The sequence below is a fragment of the Falco naumanni genome, chromosome 3 (genome assembly GCF_017639655.2).
Source record: "Falco naumanni isolate bFalNau1 chromosome 3, bFalNau1.pat, whole genome shotgun sequence".
NCBI lineage: Eukaryota > Metazoa > Chordata > Aves > Falconiformes > Falconidae > Falco > Falco naumanni.
In genome coordinates this window covers 14,925,743-14,943,018 of record NC_054056.1, presented here as the reverse complement: position 1 = coordinate 14,943,018, position 17,276 = coordinate 14,925,743, and the positions used below count along the sequence as shown (strand labels likewise).

Here is a 17,276-nt window from a genome sequence, read left to right as displayed (position 1 = left end):
ATCAGGACACATCATATTTCTAAGCCCTTCATTCTAGCATGTAATTTATTTTTGTGAAATTCATTTGGCAGAACAGGATTTCACATCGTGCAGAGAAACACCCCCTGGCAAAGTTATCAGAAATTAAAATGGAGATGAAATTGAAGTGAGATACTGAGAGGTGTAGACCCAGATAGTTAATAGCAACCTATTCAGACTTCAACAAATCACTAATTTCACAGCCAGTTTATTTCCTCCCATTCCCCACTAATTTGCCCACCAACCTCAGTTCAGTCTTACGCTTTCTGTCTGTTTAGGAGGTAGCAACATGCAAAACTCCTAATAACTTCCAAAGAGTTTGGCACCTGACTCTGCTTGGGGGTCTTATTCTCCTCTTTGAAACTACCTGCAATGAGGTGAACTAGTTTTTGTTGTCTTTCAATTTCAGCACCTTCTGTTACCTAAACACGAAGTCTGATAGGCAAAACCAGAATTGCGTGAAATATGCCCGTATATGGCTAAAAGTATACATAATTTGATAGCAGAGACTGGAAAAGCATTTCCTCTCCTAAATTACTTCCCATACTTTTCTTCAAACATTTTATTCTCTTTCTCTGACATCTACCTAAGGGTCCAAACCATGCCATGAATAGGGCCTGTGCCTCAGAGTTCAGAAACTGCCACGCTCCAGCAGGTTTCTGAGTTTTTTCTATCCAGCCTGCTGTAGGCATGGTGTCTCTGCCAAGTATCTTTCAAATGATCCTCCCTTGATTTTTTTCACCCCAATTCAGAAAAAAAACCTAGCATATCCTCTTACACGGAGATTTACAACAACCTGCCTACCTGGCCTGCACCAGCTGAGTGACCCAAACTAAGCAGCTGGGTTTCCCACGAGTTGCAGAGAGCCACTGTAGCATCCACGTGCAGTCTCAGCTCGAGCCCCGTTAGACTGTTCTGCAATTCTCTATGCACAGGCCACGCGATTCCTGTCTCCTGAGGATTAAGTCAGCTGCACTCCGGGGATGTGAAAAAGATTAGCACCTGTTGTAAAGGATGTGCTTGTCCTTCTCCTGCACAGCTACACAGAGGGAATGGATGCAGTGAACAAGCAAAAAGGGGTTCAGAAGCCATTTGGGGAAGCAGAAAGGAAAGCACAAGAAAGGGGATCTTGAAGCCACTTCTGAGCACCTTCAATATCAACAGTCTCTCCAAAACACAGCACCTTTCCCAATAACATTCACTCACTTTTCCTTAAATTTAAGTTCCCATTCATTGCTCAGTGGGGACTATTCACCTTTTATTTTCCCTTTTCTTCAAAGCAAAATAAATCTGCACAAATAGTCGGTTCACAATACTACTAGCTGACCACAGTAACACACTGATTTGGGTGTATGACAGGGAACCCGCACATTCTTCCAGAGGTATGGAAACAGCATGAAACACCACGGGTCAACAATTTCAACTCTCCTCAGGTTCTCTGGGAGAGATGCTTTTTTCCTTAAATGAAAGGAAACCTAGAATATCAGATCTTGTCAAATAGCTGCTTTGCTAAGCACAAAGCAAACTGAAGATCTGCTAAGCTGACAAGACTGAACTGCATTCAAACACTGCTAGCTGTTACCTGGCCGGGCCTCACTTGATCCACAATTAAACCCTCTGTTATATGTATGGAAAGGACCAAAAAGCCAGCTAGCCAGGTCAAGAACATTCTACCTCATTACTGCTGGATGGATCATTTTGGTTATTATTTCACCCTGAATGCATGAGCTGGTTGAGTGCTCTTCATCTATCTGCCAGCGTAATACAAGGTGGGGTTTTGGTACAGTTCTGCAATTCATCAGGGGCTGATACTGATGCTGCAGTTAGATTTTTCTTCCCAATGAGCTACTAAAAAATTCAGAAGAAATATTTTTAGATTTGGTGGTTGCTTAGCGATCTTGAAAAGTCACTTCACCTTGCTGTGCCCAACTTGTCTTTGTCAATTAGTACAAGCTTCTGAATCCCAGCAAAATTCAAGCTGTTCATCCATGTCTGTGCATTTTTAAATCAGGCCTAATTAAGGCAGTTTGCAGATAGGAAGTTTGGGGGAGTTCAGACTCAGCCAAAATGCAATGTGCCCCAAAGCATGCCACAACCCGACTGACTACGTACCACAGGGACTGGGACTAGAGCCACGTGCGTGGCATGACGAAGCCTGCTGCTATGAGGTGGACGGGTATCTTCTGCAGCTAGTGTGTTACCACCCAAGTCAACCGCGCCGTGAATGTCACAGTTGGCAGCATTGCTGCAGTTTGTTTAAAACTGACAGCATAAACGGAGAAGAGAAAAGGAAACCAAAGAAGAGCTGCACAAACTGAAGACTGTTGGATTTGAACCCAGCCCCTCTAGTTCTAGGCTGACACAGGAACAGGCCGTAGAAATGACAACTGTGCAAAAACTCATGTGAGATCACAGCCAGACTTCTAAGCCCAGAACTCCTGCCACCCATACTGGCATAAATCTGGAGAGACATGGCTACTGTCATTCAAACCACAAGGTCTGACTCTCAAATTTACCCTGAGGTGGTATTACATTCCTCTGGCTCTAGTGGGGGAGTCAGTCACGCTGAGCTGAGATTCAGACCTACTGTTTGCAGAGCAGTGTAAGGGAGAGAAACAGTTCTGGGCAGGGGAAGAAACCGAACCCCATCAGAAAGCCTCCGCTTGCTCCAGGGAGTCAGATCCACAGCTGGTACGAGCGCATCGCTTCTGTTTGTCACCAGCCAAAGACCTGCCCCTTGGGACTTTAGTTTACCAGTTCCTTGAGAGCTAAAAGCCAGACCTCCAGTTTCACCAGGCTTAGCGCAGCGAAGGTTATGTTTCCAATTTATTAATTATTATCACTTATAATAATTGAACGCAAAGCTTCTTATTGCTTCCCTATCCCCTGGGGTGACTCTCCCCTGCTCCAACACATTCCCACCCTTAGGGAAGATGTTGTTTATTATGCTGATCCCACAGCCCAGGAATACTCTCCTGACAAAGCCCCTATTAACCTCAGAGTGTGGGCCTGAGTTTCTCGGAGTTTCCCACACTTTCTTCCCCATTTATGACATTCAAAGGGACCACAAAGGAAGCGTGCCTCACAACAGCCCACATTAGTGACGCTTTTTGGCTCTGTATTGTGATGACCAGCAATTCCTGTCCCGATAGACCATCTGGAGAGCTATTTTCCCAAGGAGCACATTGATCGATCAGTATTATGCGAGAGTCCTTTTAAAACTTGGGAACATTATGCTCTTTGACACTAAATAGGTGTCTCGAGAGGGGTTGTCAGAAAGATTTTAAACCATTTAAGGAAGGCACAGAAAAAATAAAAATTGTAATTATTTCTTTATAAACGCCATCAATAGCATTTGTGAGACAGGCTGACATGAATGTAGGAAATGGTCTAAAATAAAAATGTTCTAAAAGTGATACAGAAAGGAATGCTTTAAGCCATCAAGTTGCATGCTCTAAGTACAGGCACGGATGTACAGGAGCACTGCTATTTAAATCTGCGTAACGTAGGCAATGAAATTCTGGTTTTCTGTACTCTTTTCTCATAGTCCACCTACCTCCAGACCTGTTGCTACCGTGCAATACACTGGGTTCCCCTCCACGGGGAGCCAAGTATCAGATGGGCTACGAAAGCTGCCAATTGGTATTACTAGTAGCAGCATCTTTTGTAAAAATAGTGTGTGTAGTAGCTCTGCGCCTGGGCTGAAATCACCACCTACAAACCAGAAGCAGAAAGCTCCATGGCCCAGTACCAATTTCCTAGGCTAGCGGACCTCCAGCTGTTTTGATTTATGGACTGCAATAAACACAAGTCTACTGATGATGGTATTGGGCTGGCTTGGTTGGTTACCTTTCCTGGATCCTCTGCGGTTGTTCCTCAACTCAAAGCATCTATGGTGCACAGGTTGCACACCACCATTGCTCAGGGTCAAGTGGTGACCAACTACAGCTGGAGACAATTCACGTGGTGGGCCTTGCCTTAGGAAAAGCTAGGAGTCTTGCCCGACATGCAAGGTCTGTAAGTACAGCCAATGACAACTGCTTGCAGATTTCTGTTTCCCCTTACGCTCTTCAATATCTATAACAAGTGAGAGTGGAGACACCTCCCTGTTTTCATGATGCAACTCATGACTGTGATGTGATATCCAGAGAAACAAGGCCACTAAGAAAGCAAGCCTCTTTGTCCACAGCATAGCTGGCAGCTCTCAAGAGCGGGTCCAGATTTTACATCATCCTCCAAAGAAGGGAGTTATTGTGTCACATTGTTTAGTCAGCTCCACATGTTTGGCAATTTTGGGGATTTGTATTCTTTTAATCCTTCGTTCCAAAAACAGGGAAACCCCTGCTTCTGAGCCTCAGACAACCGATCTTTCATTCTGATGCTGCAGCGACAGTCAGAGAGGCACAAACTCCTCCCACAGATACGAATCACAAGTGTGTTTCAGTGGGACAGACTATTGCACCAACAGCTAAATATTTAAAAAGCCTAAACTGAGCAGGCTAGTTACAAACTTTTTAACAAAGAGCAACTGGACTGCCTACAGCACAAGATTTTTCTTTCCTTACCATAACCCTTGCAGAAAGTGCATAGTGCACCCAGTTTCATAACCAATATGCCTAGGGACAGCCTTAGTCTAGACAATTTATTATTCTGAAGCATCATCTAGGAAATACCGTTGCCATCAAGTTTTCAGGCCTTAATAATTGAACCAAACAAGGTGGGGGTGGGGGATATTTGTTTCTCTTTTATCCATCAACAGTACACAGAAAGTTAGGTGAAGCAGGCAAAGGGGACACTGAAGATTTGCTGGTTTTTCAACTGACAGAGAGAGGGGGAGAAGCCAGGAGCTCGCGAGCCCAGAGGGCTGTTGTTTTGCATGCTCACTGCAAGGCAGCATGCCTGGTTCACCATTCACATCAGATGGTGTGAGTCCACAGTTCCAAGGATTTCCCACATTGCCCCATTCAGTGTGTTAAACTGTCAACAAAAGAAGTGTGCCTCTGTGGGTCCTGAGAAGAAAGCTAACGCCTGCTGCACCATCTGCCCAGCACTTAAAGGAAGGGATAATGCTTTAATCAGTGGGAGTTGGTTTAGCCCTTCGGAGTCCAGGGGCATTGTGCTGGGGATAGGATGGCATTATTTAAAACCACTCATTTCATATTTCTGGAACTGAAAATTGGGTCAAAGCTTCCCTCCTTTCTCACTATGCCCGCTGCTGCTGCAAACATATTTCTTCCCATACGGTGCGTGGCAGGACCTGCTGTCCATTCCCTCTCCTGTGGTCCCCGAGAGAGATCCACAAAGCCCTGTGCTTCACTTCAGGCTCCACTAACGGCACAAGTACATGCAGCCAGAGACTGCCCTGGCTGCAAGTACTACTGCTGATTACAAGCTGAAAAAATAATTCAGGGAACTGGTTTTGAATAGGACTTATACTCCCTGTTCAATTACAGTTTTTTTCACAGCCATTTACAATTAAAATTGTTACACTCTAAGTGATCCATCTGCATGTACAATATCTTTGGGCTGGGAAGGGAGGACGGGCAGAATGGCTGATGTATGAAACTCACTGCCATGAGAAGCCAGGACGTTAGAAGGGGCTTTGTAAGCTTCAGGTTAACAACGAGTTACAGAATCATCCTTTGCAGGACCATGTCCTTTTATACAACAACACTATGTATGTTGGAACACGCTGCTATCTATGTACCCACAGACACAGGTTGTGGCCCCAGCTTATCGAGAACGATGCTGAGGGCAGGTGCGACAGGCTGACTGCAGCCAATAGTGAAATGAAAGGTTTCCTTTGTGGTTTTGAAAGGCAGACACAGGAAACAGGTAGGGTTTTCATTAATACTGTTGTAGTAAGAAACAGGTATTCAAAAACTAACATCCCCAACCTGGCTAGCCTATTAGTGACAATCTAGGTTTACTCCCTGTTCTGGCCTCTGATCATGGAACAGGCATTAAGGAAAATTATGCCCATGCACAACTTCCCTTAAATCCATAGAGCTCCACAAACTACAGCTGAAACACACACAGCATAAAGCATAACTGGGAATTTGTCAGTGAGGCCCCATGTGCCTCACTGACAGATCTGAAATGTGACCAGCTTTGTATAGGATTGTGCTTGGGGGAGGCAACCCCCAACAGCCTGAAAAAAATATCTCAAAAAGGCAGCTATAATCCTGGATCCTATCTGGTCCTTTCCACTTCATTACCTGTGTTCAGTGCCATACCTGTGACACATACACTGAGAAAGCCCAAGACTGAACATTTACAGGATATCCTGGCACCTGTATTTACATTCTACAAGTGGGGTAACACCAACAAAGCAATAGACAAGAAATGACTTTTCACTGCATCTCAGTTGTCTGCAAAGGGAAAATATATTTAGGTGCTTTATGTGGAGATTCAGGCCCAAGGGAACAGTGCAGCATTTACAAAGTGGCATGAAATTAAATAGGACATGTTTGGGAAAGGCACGATAATCATTACATGTCACGGGCAGCCGTAGGAAAGCCCAGATTACCCAAACAAAAGCAAGGAAGAGCTCTGAAAATAACTTATAGAGGGACTTGTAGTATCTAAACAATGGAGTTGAAAATATTTCAAGCTAACTGCTTAACACAAATTGTTTTAAAGGTTCTTCCCTTGATTTTAGTCTCTAGTTGCCTGAAAATTATCTGGTACTGTATTCATCTAAGCACGGTTTAATGTCAATGAAAGGGTTTAGTCCCTCTAATTCTGCATTTTTTCCTTTTCAACCTCTCTTTCGGTCATGGGCATAGAGCATTATCTCTTACTGGGATCAGTCTTCTGTGCTTAATTTCTCCACAGCCTGGGAAAAGGCAGCACATTGAGATGCTGACGTTCCCAACATCAGGCAGAAGTTTGATTATAATGACGGCAAACGCTTTCCCACGTTCCTACCCCAGCGCTGTAATGCCAAGCCCTTTTGTGTCACACACTCCCCAGCCCACCTGCTCCTTTGGGAGCAGGGTATTATACCCAGGCGATTCACAGTCAATTTGCCATGCTGTAATAGATGCTTTCTCTATTGTCCCAGGGTACGCATGGATTGGCTATCGACTGTGGGAAACTCAAAGTCGCTTAGGACCCATGCATTTGTATTCAGCCACTGCGTATAAATAGAGGAACGCCAAGTTCCCTTCTCCACCCGCTAACCAGCATGCCCTGAGCTGAAACCAGCACTTGGGATAATGGCACCCAGTGCTCTCTCCCTGGAAATCCTAACACCCAAAGAGAAGAGCAGAGTAAGTATCCACTGCCTCTGTGACCACAAGGGCAAAGAGCTGAGAAGGGCTGAACCCCTTTAGCAGCAGGTTATATAGAGATGGAAGGGGAAAGTCTCGCTGCTAACTGTCCTCTCCCCATCGTGTGTTACAGCTCAGGAAACCCACTGCAGAGAAACCGTGTCGCGATCGGATTAACAGCAGCATCGAGCAGCTGAAACTGTTCCTGGAGAAGGAGTTTTGGAGACACCAGCCCAACTCCAAGCTGGAGAAAGCCAGTATCCAGGAGATGACTGGCAGCTACCTGAAATACAGCCAAGGTGAGTACAACCCCCAGCCGTGCTTGCTGCCCTTGCTTTTAGGCAAAACTCAGCCTGAGTCTCGCTGTGTAACACTTCTCTCCCCTTCTGTCCTTCAGCTTTTGCAGCATCTGCCAAAAGCTGACAGCAGTATTATTGTGAAGGGTATGCCTGGTGCCTCAAAGCAGCTCTGCAATTCCTGTCTCTCCATTCAGCAAACACAGAAACCTGGATGAAGCTGATCTGCCATTTCCAGAGCTCACAAGCAGTGCCTAAGGACTCTGGTTCTTCTTCTACACCCACTTCCACCCACCAGCCCCCTGCAAAACAAGCTGCACTGAAACCCTCCTGCAGCCTGTGGAGGCCTTGGTAGGCCAAGAGCATGCTTATGTGTTTCCTGGACATTTTCTTGTATTCCAGAGGAGATCGTGACTTGCTATACAAGTCCCCCCACTCCTCTCATGAGTAGGGAAGAATGTTTTCCTTTTTCAGAGCATTACTATGCTTGGATGTCTGCTTCCCTTCTTCTAGAAGGACTAAAATGATCCCACCACGTGGAAAGTTATTCTTAAAGAATGTGAGATGTAATCCTCCTGCTAGGAGGACCGAGAGGAGTTGTTCAGAGAGGAACACCGACTGTTCTTAACCTCAGTGAGGCTGTATGTGTACATCTGTTGGGAAAGCTGTAATTTCTAAGACGTTCAAGCTAGCATTTTCAAAAGTGTCCGTTCAGGAGGAGCCCTCTCTGCCTTGCCCTACTTGAGACTCCTACGTCTCCTCGGCTATCCACACCTGCGCTGCCCGGCTGCAGCTGTAGCCGCGGTGGCCCAAAGCATCCCAAGCAGAGCAGCTAGCCTAAGTGGACACATTTGAAAAAACTAGCTTTCCTACAGGTGCCATAATGGGTTCTACAATATTTGTAGACTGTACTGAGCATGCTCTGAAAATGGTTAAACCATAACTCAAACTACGTAGAGGAAATTCCTCAGGATGTCTTGCTCACAAAATCAGAGCTCTGTTTGTGAGGTTCAGGATATGTATGCCTTGTATAAAGGCAAAAGCTCATTTTTATATCCTTATAGGAAAGTAAGTTACGGCTGTGTTGTCGATTTTACAAGAAGTATTTATCAAAGTCTTTCATGAAAGGCAGATGTATAAATTGTATTTATTCTTTGGTACCCCACCACCAGGGGAGAACATGAATTCATTACTGTCCTTGTAGGATGCTATGACGTGTTATGTGTGAGCTGCACCAATTGTATAACCTGTGCCAGAAATTATCTTCAACTCCAGAAGTTGCAGAAACTTTTTAACAGTACAAAAATAAATAAAAATCTAGTTAATAAATCCAACAAGTTATTTTTTCTTGAGTAGTTTTCATAGCTGATTTCCCTGCGGTCCCTGGGGTTAAAGGGCATGAGAGAAAGATTTCAGTAAAAGCAAAGATATTCAGAATTGGCATTTAATTGCCTCACCAGCTTTGTGTCCGCTGGGAACCCCTGCAATGCTGTTTTGCACAGCAAAGAGCAAAGCTCCAAAATAGCAAACCCTACCGTTCTCAGCGTGAGACAAAAATAGAGGCATGCCTAACCAACAAATTCTTGGGGAATTTAGAGCCGAGAGACTTGTCAAGAAAGGTCACGGCAAGGGTGAGCTCAGGAAAATTTATGCCAGACTCCCAAAGGTAGAAAGTACTTTCAATTAATAGATAGTTTGACAAGGTGCTTCATGCTGCATGTCCTTGTAGCATGTATCAGAGTCCCAAAGCAGCCTGAAATGTAGGGAATTAAAACCTACTTTTGTTTGTTTGCTTGTTTGAAGGGGAGACATGTACAGCTGCGCAGTGTATGTGTGTGCATGTATGTATGTATGTGGGAGGGGCGGGTCTACACGGCTGATGTCAAAGGCAGCGGCGCCCTTACCAGTTGCACGGGTGAGAGAAAGGGGATCTGCCAGGGGATCTGCAAGGGGATCTGGGACCTTGAACTCTCTGGTGGGCCGCGACGGGCTGACCGAGCACCAAAGCACCGAGCTGGGCCGCGGCTCTCGGCTGGCTCCACGAGCTCCCGCGTACCTCCGCGATGCCCTCACCCCGCCACCCGCCGGAGCTGCCCCGCTGACGCGCGCCGCCCGGGGCCACGGGGCCCGCCCCTCCCGCGCTTTGCGCCCCGCCCCCGGCCGCGCTTTGCGACGCGCTCTGACACGCGCCCGCGCGTGCGAGCGGGAGGGGCGGCGGCTTTGTGCGCGCGCTAGCGCCCGCCTCATTCGCATAATCTATGCGCCGACCTCGTTAGCATGTAGATGTATGCGCATACATTTGCATACCGATGAGGCCAGGCGAGGAGTGGGTCGCGTTCAAAATGGCGGAGCGGGGCGGGCGAGGGAGCGGCGGTCACGGCAGTTTGGACAAGAGCATCACCCTCCCGCCCGATGAGATCTTCCGCAACCTGGAGAACGCCAAGCGCTTCGCCATAGACATCGGTAACCGGGCGGGCGCGGCGGGGGGGCGGCGGGGAGGGGGGTGCCGGGCCAGGACCGGGCGGCGGCTCCGGCCCGCTGAGGGGAGGTGCGGGGCCAGGCCGCCGGCGCGGGGCATGCCGGGAAGCGCAGTCCTGCGGGGCGGCCGGGCCGCCGTGGGGCGCGCGGGGCGCACTGCAGCTCCCGGCAGGCAGCGTGGCGGCGGGGGGTGGCGCGGGGCACGCCGGGAGCGCGAGTCCCGGTCCGCGGCCCGGGCGAGGCGGCGGCGGCGGGCGGCACTACAAGCCCCGGCATGCCGGCCGCGGGGGAGCGCCGGAGGAACGGCCCGGGCCGCCCTTGGCGCTGGGCGGCAGCCCCGGCGGGGGCAGCGGCCTGTCCTTCTCCAAGGGGAGCGCGGCCCGCGACCCCGGGCGAGAAGACGGTGGCCCGGGACCGGCCGCCCTTGGCCCGGCTGCTCTCGGCCCGGCTGGGAATCCCCCCCGCGACCGCCCCTCCTACCTGGCCGCGGCGAGCAGGGCGCTCCTCCGTGCCTCTGCAGCGGGCCTCGGAGGAGAAGGCGCGGCGGAAAGCTGCTGCTCCGCCCGCCCTGGCACAGCGGGTGGCTGCGGAGCTGAGGGGGCTCTTGGCAGGGGCTGGGGGCCTGCAGCAGCGGCTGGCCACGCTGGCTTCCACAGTCACCCAGAAACGCCCCCGGCCCGCGCACAAGCTTGAGAACGTGACATTGCTGGGTGTTACACAAGGGCCGGACAGAGCAATGCACGTCGAAGTGACACCGGAGCAGCCCGGAAGGGAGCTGTGCTGGGACACGGCACAGCTAGCCTGGGAGCAGTGGTTTCACCTGTACAGGTGTTCGCTGCTGTTCTGTGGAGATCTGCAAGGCCAAAAATGCTAGTTCACGCGTTTTGCTTCCGTTTTGCAGTTACTAGCTCAGCAGAACTATTTAGTAGGAAAGCCAGAAGAGTGTTCTTCAGCCACAGTACTGTGCAGTGTTGCTGTGAGCCTCCATTAGTCCTCTGGTTAACCCTACTCTGGGTGGCATAGACTTCCTGTAGTGGGAAGAATATATGCACCATATTACACGATCTTGTCATATCACAAGTCTGCTTCACTCCTCCAGAAGCTACTTGTTCCATGCATGTTAAAATAACAGCTGGAATTGGTCCTTTCTGTGGGTCAGAGTGGAATTAGAGTTGTGGGATTAGTTATAAAGCCTAGTTACATGGCTCAGCTGGTGTTCTGAATGGATTTAAGCCTTTAAAAACGGGGAGAGGAAGGGGAGAATGTATAAAGCATAGCGTTACATACCATTTATCTGGTGATAAATTATTTGATGAAGCACCTATGTCATTATCAGTGTTGAACACACAGTATGATATTCCACCACAAGCTTCGTGATTCCTCTACTTAGAGATTTGAAAGGAAGCTTTTCCTCATAGCACAGAGCTACTGAGCTGTTTACAAAAAAAAAAAAAAAAAGAGCTAAGAAAACCTCACCTTTAAGGAACGAACTAGCAGAACATTGTTTGGATTTTGTTTACCAGAAATGTTAAAGCATTGGCTGGTACACTGAAGATCTGAAGTCAGGAAAGCTTTGTTGCTTTTGTTGCTGTAAGTGTCTGTCAGTGATCACTAAGTTAAACTCACTTATGTTTTGCTGGAGAAAGCTGTCTTTCTCCTATAGCTTGCAAAAAAATTCCCTGCTTATTTGAGCACTATGGAGGACATTAGAGTACTGTTATGAAGGCAAAGCTATAAGCACTAGCTGATTCTTTTTCACTTGCCCATGCTGCATTTCTTGATTACACTTGTTTATAAGTTATTAGGGTATGGGGTCACTGAATTTAGCCATTATGTTATGATCTAACACTGCCAGGTTTTTATTTGCTGTTGAGACTTTAATTTTAACCCAGTAGTAAGTCTAGTTCCTGTCTCATATCATATGCAGTATGTTATAAGAGATGAATGGTAAACTTGCTGAAAGGGGGAACACACCAAATCTTCGGCAAGAGGCGAGTAGTGCATGCAGATTAACATCAGCTAAACATTAGGCCTGTAGCACTGATGTGAACCTGTGCCCCGCGTTCCTGATCTGAGGGCATGAATGCAAAGTTAGAACTGACTTTCTGTACAAATGAGGGTGGTTATGGTCTGCAGTCCAGGGTACTTTTTATGCTGAGTTAAAATTAAGGGGTTTTCTCCAACAGCCAAAGCAGCTTAGAGGTTTATGAAGCAAACTGATACCTTAATCAGATCCTGATACTCGGGACTGGTTGAAGAGGCATTTCTCTTTTTGAAGGGGAAAAAAATTAAAGCTTCTTTTAACAAAAATAAACAGGCTTTGACAGCCTCCTACTTATAGGCTCAAATACCTTCTCGATTAAGATACCAGAGGTATCAGAAGCACCAGCAGGTCTGTTTTGTCCTAAGGAAAAATAGTTAGTGAAGTTATTCAGTCTGACTTCATAAATTCACTTTTGCAGGTCAGATGCAAAGACAGCACAGATAGGGCAAGTGATTAAGCTCTGTTTCAAGACGGGAGTTGGAAGTTTTATTGTCTTGATGTAAGCAGACTCAAGGCCTGAAGAGAAGAGGGTGGTCTGCTCAGGCTTGCATGTTGGTAGTATCACTAACTGGTATGCTTGAGGAACATCATTCTCAGTGTTCTTTACCCCAAAGCCAAGAATAATCTTGCAGAATCATTTATTGAGTAATCTTCTAAGCAGCTATGAATTTGAAGCTTGCCCTTGGAAGCAGGTTAAGAATATTTACTGAAGTGTTCCTGATAAAACACTTTTTGATTGTGCATATGGCATGCATTGCTGAACTGTGACAAACCTGCTTACAAAAATAGTGTTTTAAGCAGCAGATCTGGGGGTTTCTGTAAAGTTTCCAAACAAGATAAATGATACATGTGCTATCTAAGAACTTCCACTTATTTTTGCTCATGTTCAGTCATTCCCACATCAGCTGGGTATAAGTTCAACTTGTGGAGCTCCCTCACCCCACCCCATAAGTAGTTCATTTAGAGTTAACCATGCCAAATCAGTTTCTAGACAAGGGTTCTTTGGCATGCTGCATTATGCACTTAGCTTAACTATATCTGGTTTTAGCCGAGGAAGTCTTAAAACCCAAGAACTCAAAGGTACAGCATACATAAGTTAACATTGTTTGCTCTAAGGTGAGGCATTAATCATAACTTGCCATCTTTTTATTAACAGGTGGTTCATTAACCAAGTTGGCTTACTACTCAACCGTGCAGCATAAAGTGGCAAGAGTAAGATCCTTTGATCATTCTGGAAAGGTAAGACTTGTATCATTGATCAGTTGCATGCAGTTGACTCAGCGAAGCACTGGACTGGCTTCTCATAGTAGAATAGAGATTTCATCTGAAAGCCATCTAGTAACTTGCTCTATAGAAACTATAGGAAAGTTCTAAATAAAGTTTTAAGTATGCCCTTCTGTCATATCTGTCTCTCTGAAGTAAGTAGTCACAACTTAAATGTTTTTTTAACACACATTCTAGTGTGTACTGACACTTAGAGCCATCCCTAAGTGTGTGTACTGCAGCTCAGATGAGTGTGTGGCTTCTGTTAATAACCCTTCACTATATTCCAGGGGAAATTAGACATTAGCATGGGTCTGGCAATTATTTTTGCTTTACAAGCTTAATATAGCTCTAGATCTAAATTCATGTGATGATACATCATACTTGTTCTCTTTACTGAAAGACTGATTGCAGGGCTTCAGAGTTGTGCAGCCCATGCACTGACAAATTCAGTTAGATCCCTTGCCTTCTTGACAGCACTTGTATTGCCAGCTGGCATTCAAAATAGTTATTTTCTAGACAGGTAAATGTGGTACTTCTGTAAAAAGCCCAGGCTCCCATATAAACATAACTTTTCTCATACAGAGGTATTTCATGCATGTCTAACACATGGGAGAATTGATGATGTTCTCAGTTTAAGGAGAAATCAGATCTGTTGAAACTATATTCTTCTTTTAAAGTAGCTTGGGGCGTTATGTTTAGTAGCATTAACAGTTTCAAGGCAAAGGAAGCACAGGTATTGGTGTTCAATGGTTTAGCATATAACCTTGTTTCTCGAGGAAGGATTTTGAATGATCTGTAAGAAATTCTTTTCTCTTTTAAAGGACATAGAAAATGAACCTTTGTATGAAATATCAGTTCAGGAGGAGATTACAGCTCGACTTCACTTCATTAAATTTGAGAACACTTATATTGAAACCTGCCTAGATTTCATCAAAGACCATCTTGTCAATACAGAGACAAAAGTCATCAAAGCTACAGGTGGTGGTGCCTATAAATTCAAAGATCTTATTGAGAAGAAATTGGGGTTGAAGTAAGTGGAACTGTTTAAATTCAACTATAGGAGTGAACTTCTTTGATGAGATTTTTAATAGGCTAACTTTCCACTTTGCCCATCTGCCCTCAAAAGCCACCCATGCCACAAGAGTGAAGCGGTATAACATGTGTGTTCATCTTGATCAGACCAGGCTGAATTGACTCATTAGTCAACACAAGCTGCAAAAAAATAACTGTATCACTAATTGGCACAGTGGAGGTGCAGGAATCAAGCACAGGGCTCAGGAATAAGAGTAAAAAGAAGAAAGCAAGGCATGATCGCAGCTTTTTTTATATATATATAAAGGATCTCATTTGCACCTACTCCACTTTTAAGTTAAACTAGTCTCATGATTATAAGAATGGGTTTTGCTTTTGACCCCTTAGCTAGCAGGATTTCGGTGATGGTATCCTAGCTATCAGTAGTATGCTTTGGACATACCATTGAACTCTACTGGAGTAGAGATCTGAATACACAAAACCTACAGTGATACATAATATGAAGTAATATTTGAAATAAAGTAGTTAATACATTTAGTAGTAACAGGAATTTTAATTGGGAACATTTGATGAGGTACTGTGATGAGGTGTGTTTAAGTGTCAGTCTTTCTATTTAAGGATGAAATCCGCAAGGCAACTTTATTATTACAAGCCCAAATATTGCGCCAAACACTTTTTTTCTTGGATGTACCTAATCTCTATAGTTGCTTAGGCACTCAAGTTAGAGTTCCAAAAGCTTCTAACACTTTTCTGAGCATGCTTAGAAATTAATAATTAATATAATGTACTAACTTACTGTATAGCTCCTACCTAACACACATAGGCCTGCAGGAGACTAAAGGGCAGTTTCATGAGTTTACAGCCTCATAAGTTTCAAACAACCTTATCAAACACTGTACAGTAAAAAGCTTCTGTAAGTAGAGATAAAAATACCATTAATTTACACCAATATAAAACATTACCTGATGTTACTGGGGAGACCCTCAGGGCACCTCTCCCACTGCAGTTCTACACAGTAAATTCTTCCCTTTCCGAGGGACTGTGTTCATCTCCTTTTATACTGCTTTTTCAGATTACTTTCTTCTTCTGATAGGTAGGATGCTGTTAACCTTTTTTTCAAACCAGCCTGCATTAGTACCTTATTGGCTGTAACCAGGCATCAATTAATCAAGACAAGGAGGCGGTTCCCCCCGCTTTTCTCATGTGGTGTACCTGGATTTTGTTTCTTTGGTCATGACATACTTAATTGGTCAACAGGCTCAAAAAGCAGCACCTTCTCCATCCTGACAAACAGAAAGCATAACCGAGATGTGTATTTGTGCATGTGTTTCAACAAGGCTTATGATATTTCATCTAAGAAATTCAGTGTATTCCATCTAAGACATCTACCGTAAATCAGTAACAATACAAAAGATACAGAAGTTTGCAAAAGTCAGTAAGTATTAGCTGACTTACAGAATTTAGATAAGATGGCTGATGTAGTTATCGTGTTCCCAGACTCTGTACTCAGGATATGTACTGTTTTGAATCCTATGTTCTCATGAGAAGCCTTTTTGTCCTGTCTTCAGTAATCCCGGTGGTAGGCTCCTCGCTGCCACTTTCATCTGTCACAAACAAGTGTTGAAATGTTCAGGGGGACCTTTTCCTTTATTGAGAAGGAAGGAGAAAATTACTCTGTGTTAGGAAATTGTTTTGTTAGGTTAATTTCCCGTTAAGTTTCCTGACCTACTTTATTGCACGGGTGCACATATGCTTGCGCTAGCCCCAGGGTGCTAAAGAGGCAGTGTAAACAGGCAAATAGGGGAGCAGGATTATTTGTAATGACAGCATGGTTAATATAAGATTAAAGTTACTGTAACTACAGCCTAACTTCAGATTGTGTGTTCTGGCATGGCAGATGAACATCAGAATGTACGCAGATGTAGGTCTCATAAGATGTCTGGACTTTTGCCATGTGGTGTGGGTTACTATCTCCTGTTTGTAAAGTCTTAAAAACAACTGTTCTAAAAGCATACTTGCTTATCTGTGACATTTATGTAAGGATGTTTTTTTCTCCCCTTTCCCCTCAGAGTAGATAAAGAAGATGTAATGACCTGTCTAATTAAAGGATGCAACTTTGTGCTAAGGAACATACCCCATGAAGTGTTTGCATACCAGAAAGATTCAGATACAGAATTCCGATTTCAGATGAACCACCCAAATATTTTCCCTTATTTACTGGTGAATATTGGCTCTGGGGTTTCTATAGTGAAGGTGAGTAAAATGTGTTATTGTAGGATTTGATAAAGGTGATCTGGTTTAGACTTGTAGTTGTTTCTTCTTGGGTAATACAAAATTTAGAAAGAAAATAAGGACTTTTTTTTATTTATTTCCATTTCTTACAGAGTTATGAATGCTTTTCCATTCACTAGCATAGTTTCTTTTTAATGACATTTGGTGTTTAGAGAAGTTGTTACATTAACTGATGAGGACAAAGACTGTCAGATCAAAGAGAATTTTAATATTTGTTGTTTGTTTTGGTATGCTGTTGAGGGGACCAAATTTTATGTCTGTATTTAGGATTATTGGCCAAGAATTAAGTACAAACATTCCACAAACTGCTTGTGGTATAAGCCTGTGGAGCATGCACTTCTCACCTGCTATGCAGACAGTTAAATAGTTCTGCCTACACTAATTCCACTGTTCAGAAACCCCCCACATGCTCTCATATCTGAGTCTTTATAGTTATAATAGGACTTTCTAGACAAATCTGCCGTGTTTTATTGACAGGTAGAAACAGAAGACAAATTTGAATGGATTGGAGGGAGCTCAATTGGAGGTGGAACCTTCTGGGGTCTTGGAGCACTGCTCACAAAAACAAAGGTATTG

At 44.9% G+C, this 17,276-nt stretch overlaps 2 protein-coding genes across 4 annotated transcripts in view; both read left to right on the top strand.

The window, feature by feature from the left end:
• Nucleotides 1–22: 22 nt before the first annotated feature.
• Nucleotides 23–8,917, top strand: HES5 (hes family bHLH transcription factor 5). Its single transcript, XM_040587477.1, is given in 3 exon segments — nucleotides 23–7,292; nucleotides 7,426–7,591; nucleotides 7,690–8,917. Coding segments are annotated over 3 exon segments (474 nt in total). The 5' UTR covers nucleotides 23–7,238; the 3' UTR covers nucleotides 7,944–8,917.
• Nucleotides 8,918–9,760: 843 nt separating this feature from the next.
• PANK4 (pantothenate kinase 4 (inactive)) overlaps nucleotides 9,761–17,276 on the top strand; it is a 26,053-nt gene continuing 18,537 nt past the window's right edge. The window contains exons 1-5 of one of the 3 annotated variants that reach the window (XM_040587465.1): nucleotides 9,761–10,051; nucleotides 13,267–13,349; nucleotides 14,198–14,406; nucleotides 16,478–16,661; nucleotides 17,178–17,270. In XM_040587465.1, the coding sequence (XP_040443399.1) occupies nucleotides 9,898–10,051; nucleotides 13,267–13,349; nucleotides 14,198–14,406; nucleotides 16,478–16,661; nucleotides 17,178–17,270 (723 nt within the window). In that variant the 5' untranslated portion in view covers nucleotides 9,761–9,897. Of the gene's footprint in view, nucleotides 10,052–13,266; nucleotides 13,350–14,197; nucleotides 14,407–16,477; nucleotides 16,662–17,177; nucleotides 17,271–17,276 lie in introns of those variants that run through there. The other 2 variants (XM_040587464.1, XM_040587466.1) reach the window with 2 other exon arrangements.